The sequence below is a fragment of the Rhipicephalus sanguineus genome, chromosome 11 (assembly GCF_013339695.2).
Source record: "Rhipicephalus sanguineus isolate Rsan-2018 chromosome 11, BIME_Rsan_1.4, whole genome shotgun sequence".
Classification (NCBI taxonomy): Eukaryota; Metazoa; Arthropoda; class Arachnida; order Ixodida; family Ixodidae; genus Rhipicephalus; species Rhipicephalus sanguineus.
Genome location: NC_051186.1, coordinates 34,210,958 through 34,223,137, shown reverse-complemented (window position 1 = coordinate 34,223,137; position 12,180 = coordinate 34,210,958). Strand labels below are relative to the sequence as shown.

At 42.5% G+C, this 12,180-nt stretch overlaps 1 protein-coding gene across 15 annotated transcripts in view; it reads left to right on the top strand.

The window, feature by feature from the left end:
• The window catches only part of LOC119374518 (histone-lysine N-methyltransferase, H3 lysine-79 specific), a 79,670-nt gene extending 69,430 nt beyond the window's left edge, over positions 1 to 10,240 (top strand). For 14 of the 15 annotated variants that reach the window (XM_049410866.1, XM_049410864.1, XM_049410865.1 and 11 more), the window contains 2 exons: positions 8,664 to 8,709; positions 10,051 to 10,240. In XM_049410866.1, the coding sequence (XP_049266823.1) occupies positions 8,664 to 8,701 (38 nt within the window). In that variant the 3' untranslated portion in view covers positions 8,702 to 8,709; positions 10,051 to 10,240. Of the gene's footprint in view, positions 1 to 8,663; positions 8,721 to 10,050 lie in introns of all 15 variants that reach the window. The other variant, XM_049410863.1, reaches the window with a different exon arrangement.
• The last annotated feature ends 1,940 nt before the right edge of the window (positions 10,241 to 12,180 follow it).

Here is a 12,180-nt window from a genome sequence, read left to right as displayed (position 1 = left end):
GCTAGTTGTGCTCATCAGAGCGTCGGTTCGGTTTCCCCGGTGAACTTGGTTGAATTTCATTGCTCTGCAATAATTACCAGAGTCTGATTTTTCAATATCTAAAGCGGCAACGGCCTGTTCGCAGGAACGACAGCAGTTCTCCCACTTTACCCGACTGCCGGTCCAAGCTAATGAAAAAGTGCATAATACATTCTTTTACGTACTGCCGTAATTTATGATTCTAGTCATCTTAAGATGTCTCCTACCAGACAAAAAGTTATTAGGGAGACGGCTAGCAAATATTCCATGTCCCTTATTTTTGATGATTTTCGGTTCTTAAAACACCCTGTATATATCTGTCATGTATATAGACAGACACATACACAGAATGTATCTAGACAAACAGAAACAATTTGTTCACACCGTGATATCTGTCTGCAGTGATGATAACTTTATTCATGTACATAATTATCTTTCACGTCATATAGCCATATCATCGTGCATACCCAAGGCGCAGAGGCGGAAACACTGCTTTGAATATGGGCTGTCATTATACAGTTCGCAGTCCGCGGCTACCTATGCGGATACTGACGATACATTTTGACAGAAAGTAAACGAGCAGGCATATTTCTGAAAGTGCTGGTTTCAGATAGACTTCCTTGAGTGGACGCTTAGCATTGACTTCGGCATAATGTGCGTTATTTTCCAAAATTGTTTCTCTCCCGTCTCCCGGCTCGCGTACAACCAGAAGTGAACTAATAAATAATACTGCGCTTATATATATACAGTGAAACCTCGGTGATACGATCACAGCTCATACGAATTTCGGGGTGATACGAATTTTTCGTTGGTTCCGGCCAAGGCCCATTGGCCTGCAGTGTAATGGAGTACGGTTGTTGCGAACCAATTTTATCCAGCGACGTTTGATACGAACGTACGCTACCGCCAGGCACGAAGAGCCCAGGTCCGCGCTGTCGCGGAAGACGCGCCAAGCACATGCGAGCGCGGGAACGCAAGCGCAGGCATGCGCGCCGCACCGCCAAATCGTCAGAATCACGGTGTAAGAAAAACACCTTTCTTACGGTCAGAATAAACCTTCAGAGACGCGTCACGGCCTCCGAGATTGTGTGCGCAAATCTGTGAGGCTCTTATGTGCCTCCGTGTGCCTTCGCGCTTTGCTTATAGAGGACATTAGCGCCATACTTTTTTTTTTCTGACGCGTCGACGCGGGCTGCTGTCGTTGTACTGTGTTTACACGTGCCTGCCTCGCGCATCAGACATCCTATGAAAGGTGGACGAGGACCTAAAGAAGGCGAGGACGGTCTTGGCGAAGAAGTCAGGCCGTCAACGTCAACATGCGCGACTTTTGAGGTCGCACTTGTGCGGGCACAGCCGTAAATCTCCCAAAAAACATCCCTAACACCTCTGCCATAACAAAATGATTACACAGGACCATCATTTTGTAATTTTGTGGCCTTGATCCATAACGTCAAAGCGCTTCTTTTGTTACTTTCGGTGCAGTACTCCGGTGTCATGCAAAAAAGCATACTAAAATTTGGAAGGTGCTACTGCTGTCACGGGTCACAACTCACCTGGTTCATTAATTAAATAGGCGCGTACGTGCCGTATATTTCGGGTGCTGGTATGATTGCCGACATCTAAAAACTTAACTGACAATCGTTCAGGGTTCTTCCTATTCTGGTGATACGAATTTCGGATGATGCGAATATTTTTGGTGGTCCTGTGAGATTCGTATCACCGAGGTTTCACTGTGTATATATATATATATATATATATATATATATATATATATATATATATATATATATATATATATATATATATATATATATATATATATATATATATATATATATATATATATGGGGGAACACTGAGGGCTCGCTCTCACTGCTAGACACAATATTAATTCCTACCAGACAAGAAAGCCAAGGGAAGTATAGGGGATGTTTTTTGTAGTAATTATGACCTGGGCAAGTAATTAAGCCCTAAGCTTCCTTTGTGCGGACAGGCTCTACAGGGACGCTGCAAGTGTGTAAGCTAGTACAGCCCGAATACAATATGGCGAGAAAAAAACACGCTAAGGCATTAGTCTTCTAACAGGTGCTGTCAGAATTTCTGGTTTATGAGCAACTTTTTTAGGTTAAAATTTTAATTGTATTTCCTACGACTTATATGCGCAAAACTACTGCCCTTGCAGATCAAAACAAGTGTTGGTATTTTGAAAGGACGAAAATAACTTATCACACAGGCTGTTTTTACGTGGTTATCAGTCTATATTCTTTATATGACATCATTACGCGAATCATAAAAACCCGCTTATTGAGATCAGAACATATGCGGTTTCATTTGTATTCGCGCGATGCAGCTAAGAGCGCTTGTAGGCACTCGCACGTACGTTCAAGCTCAGGGCAAGAACAATATATCGCAAGTGTTTTTGGTATGGCGATTCTGAATGGCTTGGCAGCATAGTTAAGCGTTAATTTCCAGTACGCTTTGTCTTTTCACGCTGTCAGGGTTTTACTCCCCTGCAAACGGAGCCTGTGAGAGAACAACCTTGAGATGCAGCGGATGCCCTTTGCCATGCGTCTGCGGCACGTTTTCCTGCCTCGTACTCTAATGCTCCTTCATGAAAAAGATGTTAGCTAGCAACAGCTAATATATGAAGTGACAAGCGTTCACAATCTGTTTTTGTACGATTGAAGCGTTGCGTACCATACATGCGGAAATTTACAGCGTAAGTGCATAATAATTTCCCCGCAATGAGCATTACTGTAGCGGCTGGAGACGAGATAGCATGGAGAAGAACAGAAATGATGCTCTTAAGAAGATTGTAGGGTCATTCGTGAGAATCATAAGACAAGTTTCAAATCACTGTAGTGTCGAAGAATTTTAAATATTGTGTATTTTCAATAGGTGAAAGAGTTCCTAATTCCTAAACGCAGTTTCTGTGACAGGTTACCCAAGGATGCTGTAAATATGTAAACTAGCGTAACACATACGACGTGGTGGCACAATAAAAAACATTCCAAAATTACGTTTCAAACAAGGGTTCACAGGAATTTTTGCTGCTTGAGCATATTCCATATTCCAACTTTTTAAATATTTCTCCTACAACTACCGTAGCCTAAAATTATGGTTTATTTATTTAAAGCAAGTCGTTTCTTTCTACATGATTCTCTCGGTTTAGGTGGCTTTAATTAAGGGCCATGCAGATTATTGAATCTGCATTAGCGACTATAGTTGCTAATGCAGACCGTTTTAACTGGGTTATCACCATGTGACCGCCAAATATTATGCAGTGAAGTGACGTGAGGTTTAGTTCCTCTCACACAAAGGAGGAAGCCGGGGCTAAAGGCTGGAGTGCCGACGAAGGCTTTCGCTCCCTTGTACAGTCTGACATCGGAAAACACAAACATGTAACTGAAGTCTGAAGTGTTTAGCGCAGAATTATGAAGACGGGACAAGAAGGGAGAACACGTACACAGGCGCTAACTTTCAACAAATGATTTATTTGAATCCGGATCACACATATTTATACACTTGAGAAAAAATCACGCATGCGGTACAGCACTGTCGAGGAACACCAGTTGTTTGTTAGTCAGCCATAGTGACGGGGTGCGTCTTCATAATTCTGCGCTAAACACTTCAGATATGTCGTACCAACAAGGCCAGAAGTCAGCCCATGTAACTGAAGATATGACATAGTAAATGCAAAATCAACTGCACCTTCAATTGTAACATAATGCAGTTATTAAGCATGCAGCACTGAAAATGGTGTTATAAATAGCACAAACCAGAGTCGAGTAAATATTTCTTTGTTTCCTTTAAAATATTTTCAATGAAACATCAAAATCAAGATTTGTTGACATTTCACTAATAGCCGCAGTTACCTGATAATTTAACTTTTGTTTGCCATAGTTAGTACGCATCTTAGGGAACCGGTGGATTTGTTTTCGAATATGGAATGCGTCATTAGACAAAGTATTGTTTTGAGTGTGTAATTGAATGTGCGAATATCCCAGAAACGCACATGCATTGCAATCTGTAGACAAATATATCACAAGGAGCGGAGCACTTCAGCTCGGAGCACCTTTTCTTCGATCTCAGCAAAAGGCCAATATTTCAAAGAAAATTGTTCGTGTGGCAGGTTCTAGGGGCTAAAGATTATGAAGCATTGCGCGTTTACGGGTTTTCTCTTTTCCCGGTATTAAGAGGGCTTCGCATCCCACGAAACAATATTGAAAAGAGCTACATTTGTTATGATAGCAAAGCTGCGAGGTTGGCCGTCAATGATGTTCTGACCCAGTGCTTAGCCTCGTGAAGAAAATGGTGTGGAATTGGTCAAAGCCTAGTTAAGAGTGACCAGATGTACCCTCGCTCTCTAGATTACAAAACAAAGGGACCAATTGGCGTTCGATGTCAGCTCTGTTTTTCCGCAAAATGCGTCAAATGCGTGATTTTACTATAATGCATGCGGTAGTCGCTATGGCGGGCGCGTAGCGGTCTCTTTGGTGCAGAGTATCGTAGCTTCCTTAATGCAGCGAACGAAACTATCGCTGTGACTAGTCTGTTTATGACTTCTTCATTCACGCTTTATGATAAAAACAAAGAAGAATCAGAACAGGAGAAAGACTCCTCCAAGGCCAAGCAATCACGTATGTCTTCTTTTGTACCTGTGCAAGGCACTTTATCTTGTAATTCAAACGTAATCTACGAGATTCGACATGGCTAGAATAATGTGAACATTCAAGCTCATTGTAATTGCGTGCTGTCTTAATTTATGCCCGCCGTGTACTAGGATGCCTCTAGCCCCTAGAATATACTCTACACTTCTATTTTTCCATAGCTGTACCAATCACATATACCTACTATCAAATATAATATGAATAACACAAAAAATTGCGATGGCCAGTGAGGGAAGCGAATTTGATTTAAGTGTGAAATGTCAATGCTACGTTTTATGTATATGTATGATATATGGTGATTGGTATGTATACACGTTTCCATATAAATGATATACGTACAACTCTGTGAAATGTGTCGTGTGTATGCTATTGCTGTGTAAGGGTCCCTGTGTCAGCATCAAGCCGCTGCGTCAGCATTTTGCCAAGGTCCCTCCAGATTGCTTTTCTAGTAAATAAAATTGAGTGAATGAATGACGTGTACATAACGCGGACTGAAGTTTACAGCTGCGAACTCCAAAAGGACATGCTTCTGGGCTAGTTGGTGCAAGTATTGCTTAGGTACAGAAGACTGAGGCGCGAAATACATTTCTTGAAAAAGGGGGAAGCAGAAGAGAAGACAGAGAAGCGCCATAACTCTACGATGCAAGACTGACAAAAAAAATAATAAAATTATTCATTGAGCTTATGAAGAACTGAGCCCGACGCTATGGTTTCCTCAATCTCAGTCCTGTAATCGAACACTAATTTCGTTGAGGATGGTGCGTGTGTGGTGCGCCGCTTTCGCCGTCTTCTATTTTGATCTTCCCATTTTTATTGAAAATGAGAGAGAAAATGGTGTACCCCACGAGCCTCCCAGCTCCACTCGCTTTGTATGGGCGGTCATTTAACTCGCATCGCTAGCCACATACTGGCCTTTCTTCTCGTTTGAAATTGCAGATATGTGGACTCACGAGACATTAGCTCAATGCGCGGCCCTATCTACCTCTTTGCCCTAAAAATTACTTATCTACAAGAACACTGTTGAATATGGCATTGTTGGACTCGGAAGCATGGTTCATAAAACACAGAGTGGGTTATTAATACGTCTGCGCCATTGTCGGAACTACTTAATCCTACTCTTAAGCAGACACCATTACCAGTTCCGAAGTGGTGGCGCGCATGGAGAAGAAAAGTCTGCCACAGCACCATACCTTCCAGAATATTTCAGCCGCAGTAGCCAATAATAGTCATATACAGTGAAACCTCGGTGATACGAATATCACGGGACCACCAAAAATATTGGTATCATCCAAAATTCGTATCACCAGAACGCATGAAAAATTATAATGCGAAAAAAAAGAAAAACTGGCGTACATTTTCATTTATTGTTGTTCAGGGCCGCAGCAACGTCAGCAGGGGCGTAGCCAAGGGGGGGGGGGTTGGGGGGGGTTCAAACCCCCCCGAAATTTTTCAATTTTGCTTGCTCATATATACACTACAAACGCACGCACGAACATGCATAAAGTATGGTTGAACCCCCCCCCCCCCGAAAAAAATTTCTGGCTACGCCCCTGAGCGTCAGGAAGAACCCTGAATGATTGTCAGTTATAAGTTTTCAGGTGTCGGCAATCATACCAGCACTCGTAAATATACGGCCCGTAAGAGCGTCTTTAATGAACCAGGTGCGTTGTGACCCGCGACAGCAGTAGCCCCGTCCGAATTCTAGCATGCTTTTTTCACATGACACAGGAGTACTGCGGCGAGAGTGACGAAATAAGTGCTTTGACGGGATGAATCAAGGCCACAAAATTTCAGAACCATGGTCCTATGTTATGCTTTTGTGATCGCGGATGTGTTCGGGGTGTTTTTGGGAGATTTACGGCCGTGCCTGCACAAGTGCGACCTCAACAGTCGCGCATGTTGACGTTGTGAGGCCTGACTCCTTCGCCAAGACCGTCCTCGCCTTCTTTCGGTCCTGGTCCTCCTTTCATAGCATTTCTGGTGCACGAGGCAGGCACGTGTTCACACAGTACAACGACAGGAGCCCACGTCGATGCGTTAGAAAAAAAAAAAGCAGGGCGCCAATGCCCCCTGTAATGTAAACGCGAACGCACACAGAGGCACATTAGAGCCTCAAAGATTGGCGCACACAATCTGGGAGGTCGTGACGCGTCTCTGAAGGGTCATTCTGACCGCAAGAGAAGTATTTTTCTTACAACGTGATTCTGACGATTTGGCCGGGACGAAAGAAAAATTCGTATCACCCCAAAATTCGTATGAGCTGTGATCGTATCACCGAGGTTTTACTGTAGTTCAGTTCAAGGCTTTTAAGCCGAAGCTACCTGGATGTCACAGACGACGTTTTTTCTTCCATTGGTGCTTTGACGATTTCTGGCGATATCTATAATTACATTTACAGTTCTGGCGCGACCACGATGGCCGTGTACATTTGGTTCTGTGTATCCCTTGTCTATTCTTGATCTGATGTAACAAAAATGTTCATCAAGCAACACGGATAAACTGGTTTTGTTTCTTGTTTCATAGATGCTCGAAAACATAGTGACAGTATGGAAGTAGCAAGTAATCTGCGGAGAAGATTATCTGCGTGCATCGTATTTCTCATGCAGAAATGTACATTTCCGAGTATGGTTAAAAAACATCTTTTACCATGAAAACTGCTCGAAAGGTAACGCTTATTAAAATTACAAGTGTAGGTTTTCAGCTCCGCTTTCCATTGAAGAAAAATCTCTGAACAATCGAATGTCACTGGAGCCAATATTTCGACAGAAGGACAAAGACAAGTCCACTTGTCGAAACATTGGCTACAACATTCTCTGTTGAACGACTCGTCATAACTTCAAGCGTCCATCTTCCCCCGAACTTCTGTCTTTGGAAATGTTCTGTCAGTTATTTGAGAGAAAGATATGTATGTCCGTGCTGGATATATGACTGCCGCATTGTCCCTTATTTATTCCCATGGTGGAACAGAATCGCACTTGCGTAACTGTGAATTTCCAGATTTCACGGTATTGAACCTTACAAAAATGTGGTTTTGGTGAAGAAAACTGTTTAGATAGATCATTCAGTCCATCGCACTTCTCCCCGCCGGCTCTAATAGATTTCGTCTTTACCAACTAATTAACATCTAATCAAACGCGTGTAGATGCTGTTAAGGAACTATGACGTCTAGAATGGGCACCCTTAGGCAGTTGGTAGCACGCATCTAGAGAACAATGCGTCTATTATATACAGTTTCATTCCTTTCAACCTGGTGGCTACAAAGATTTTGTTCATGTCACCTTAGACAACTGAAGCAACGTTTCGCACATTTGCAGCGGCACGTGGAGTCTTTATAAAGTACAAGCGTTAGGTTGGGTGTCCTGTCTTGAGTTTGTGGGGTCTTAAGATATCACCGCTCTCGAAACACACGGAGACAGCAGACGCCGTTGGGCAAACCAACATGTGTTCATATTTATTAACCTCATCTTTTACATACGGAAAGCTCGCCTGCCGAATCTAATACACAACTAGTAACACGCTAAGTAACCTTATACAATGCTTATATAATACCAGCAAAACATAACACACACTCAAGACAACATAAGACATACAATGCACCGCGAATGCGACGTCGCCGACGTCCGACTCACCATGAGGGGCCCGCGGGAAACGACCCGCGGTATCATCCCCCACGGACCCACCGAGGGAGACGTCCATCCACGCACGCCGCCCAAACCCCAAAGAGACTAGTTGCTGTTTTCTATGCGCCGGCCTAACCTCTCCGCGGCGGCGCTGCCGGCGTCACCGCGCTCCACATCTCCCCGGCAGCCGCTTTGCCCAACTGCGGCCTATCCGCGAGACGCGCGTGCGCCATGAGGCGCAGACGACTTCAGAGGGGGTGATAGCACCCCCACAAGTTACGTCTTTGTATCACGTCCACAAGTGACACCACTGTGGTTCAGTGAGACTTACATAAATATGTATTGTCTTACACAGGAGAAAAGAAGAAAAACGGAAACGATGACGATGAGTAGACTACGAGTGAGTATACATGTCCACGTGGTTTATGTTCTCCTATATGACGCCCTTACATGCTAAGCACTTGTGCAGAGGGTGCTGCTGCCGCATGTGATACGCTGTTTATGCATTCCGCTTCGCTTTCGTCGTTGTCCATTTTCTATGGAGCTCCTCAGTATTGAGGCGCGTTCTCACCAGGCGAAGAATGGTGGGTACACTGCAAGCCCGCACGCTCTTACACTGCCTACCATCCCATGTTAAGATATTTAAATAAAATAACACAAAAAGCGACCGAAAAACGCCTCACGCATTTCAGGCGTCATCTACCATAAATTTAGCACGCATATTACCAAGTGAAGGCGACATCTCAAGCTCGAACGTCTATGTCAGTGCACCTTTCACAGGTGTGATATTTCTAAGGGCCCATATTTTGATGTCGTTACACGGCGATGTAAACTTTTTGCCGAAGAATATTATATTACTTGACTGCTTCGGCCAAAACCAGTGACATCGCTAAGGATTCTGGATAAGAGACCTAAAGTTTGCATAAATTTATAGCGTTTATGCAGTAGAAGGGATGACTCGGAAGACACTATCTCTGAGAGCGCTCATTGCGCTCTTCATAATTCTATTGCGGTATCTCTAGCTATAGCTGGGTGTAGTTCGAGACCCCACAATCCAACACTAAATCGTGGAATGCCTTAAGTGTTTAAATGACACTTCACTGAGCTAACAGTGACTGAACGAGCTATCAACGTTACTGTATTTTTCAAGCAAGATAGAACAATGAAAACAGGAAATGCGCTAGTCTGCATGAGGTAAAAACGGCTTTGCGGGAGCCACCGAACCGCATTTATCTCGAAGAGTTCTAGAGTTGTTTCGAGCAGTGACAAAACGTAATGTTTGGGTGTATCGAGTCTAACGCAAGTTATTTGGAAAATGATTAAGCGATATTTCTCTAAATAATAAATGAAGTTAAATAAGAATGCTTTCTTTTGAGAGAGTTGGGTTTACTGTGTTTCTTCTTAGGCAGAAGGTATAAATCAGTGGTTTGGGAATTCATTCGACTGCACAGATCTTGGCATAAAAAAATTATTATCTGCAGGTATGTAAACTTTAACACATAGACGTTGCCTTGTAGAAACAAAAAAAAAAAGCAAGGTGACAAGGATGTCAGACCACGATGCTGCTTTCTCTACTTTGTCATGCACCAGTGAGTGTCACGCACGAGTAATAGCATCGGGATGCAAAACACCACGGAAAGTGTACAGATGCGAATTTTCGAGAATTTTGGCGCTATCCAGATAAACGTTTAAAAGTTTATACTGTCTTGCTTACGTTCTTTATTACTTTTTTTCTTCGTAAGCTAGGTTGAAGTACGACGCGCCATATGTCTATGGAATGCCTTCCGAAGCAGTGTCATACGTTGAGGATGTTGTGCTATTGCGGCTGTTCCTACGACTGGAAGTAAACATTTTTCGCCCATATCAATCGAACACAGCCGGTAAAAGCTGTTTCTTTTTGCCAATAAAGTTTCATTAAATTCTTCAACGCTATATATGCTTAAGCTCCGTACTGCAAAAAATGTTTCCTTTAGTGAGATGTACTATAAAAAAACAAATAAGCATGGATTCTATTTGGTTTTTTTAACTCCATGTGCTTTACTTTTTTGTTATCTCATTTTTATTGTCTGCTATCAATAGCCATGTTTAAACATGATGTGCCTGAAAAAAACTAATGGATTAAAATTATTAACCTGAAGATTTCATGTTTCGTTATCTGTGCACGTCGATGGTAATTTACTGTTTGGTTATTTGTTGGTTATCATGATTCATATAGATTATTCTCTTTGTAAAAAGCCGTTATTTGCATTGTGCGACGTAAGAGTTAGAAGAAATCTGGTTAGCGGAGCCATTAAGTCTTTTATAACATTACTAGAAAATGAGATATGGAAGAGTGCACACACTCATCGGAGATTAGAGAGCGAATGCTTTTACACTTTCGCGAAACCGAAGAAACCATGGTGTCTGCACAAAAGCTCATTGGTATTGATGTGAACAGACCGCAAATAATATCTGCACAAAAGCTCATTGGTATTGATTTGAACAGACCGCAAATAATATTCACAAAGTGTTTTTGCCATGAAGCTTCGTACCGCGGAATCAGAAAAAGAACTTGTCGGTGCGCAAACATACACCTAAAAGCCGGCAGATCCCACGCATTGTGGGAATCGATGTAATGCGAAGCAGCCAGCAAAGAGCTGCACACATCGTCTTGTATGCCATTGAGGAAAATGCGTGTCATGGTCTTCGTGTTAACTCCTATTATTTATGTTCGTCACACAGTAACGTCGCGCAATACCAACTTCAGGACAGACCAAGCTAGCGAAACGGCCGCCAGCGCACCATGAGCGTGGCACGTAAGTCATGCTGTACATGACATGCGTGTCATGACTATCATGTTAACTTGTGTTTTTATGTTCGTCACACAGTCACGTCGCAAGATACCAATTTTGGTGTATATAAAGCTAGCGAACGGCCGCCAGCGCACCATTTGCGTGGCATGGAAGTCATGCTGTACATGACATGCGTATCATGATTTTCATGTTAATTCGTGTTATTTATGTTCGTTACACAGTCACGTCGCAAGATACCAATTTTGGTGTATATAAAGCTAGCGAAACCGCCGCCAGCGCACCATGAGCGTGGCATGTAAATCATGCTGTACATGACATGCGTATCATGATTTTCATGTTATGACTTTCATTTATGTTCGTCATATAGTCATGTTACGCCATACCAATTTTGGTGTACATTCAATTAACCAAGTGACCAGGAGAGCACAAAGTCGTAGACGGCTAGATAGATAGATAGATAGATAGATAGATAGATAGATAGATAGATAGATAGATAGATAGATAGATAGATAGATAGATAGATAGATAGATAGATAGATAGATAGATAGATAGATAGATAGATAGATAGATAGATAGATAGATAGATAGATAGATAGATAGATAGATACGCTCAAAGTAGGGGTGTGCGAATATTCGAAAATTTCGAATAACGAATCGAATAGCATTCTATTCGATTCGGTGCTCGAATCGAATAGCACATACTCGAAATACCGAACATTTTTCGAATAGTTTTCGAACAATCAGCGCCGACGAGAGAACCCCAAAACAATGAAACTTTGGAACAGTTAAAGGCCATTTTTCTTTTTTTATCACTAAATTACCAGTATGCGTGCAGCCCCAGCTTTTACGAGACTACCGACGCTATATTGATTACCGGATGAAGGCATTTTTATGTCTGTTTTTTATGAAAGCTCCACACTGACTCAGTTTTTACTACGCTGCAGCTGCATCGCATTAATCAGTTCCTGTCTTATCTTGCAATAACTAAAGGTGTACCACCATTCAGCTTCAGGAATAACAACAGAAGCAAGGGTTGTGTTCGCGTAAATTGTTCTTACAGATGCAGCTTTCAAAACCGA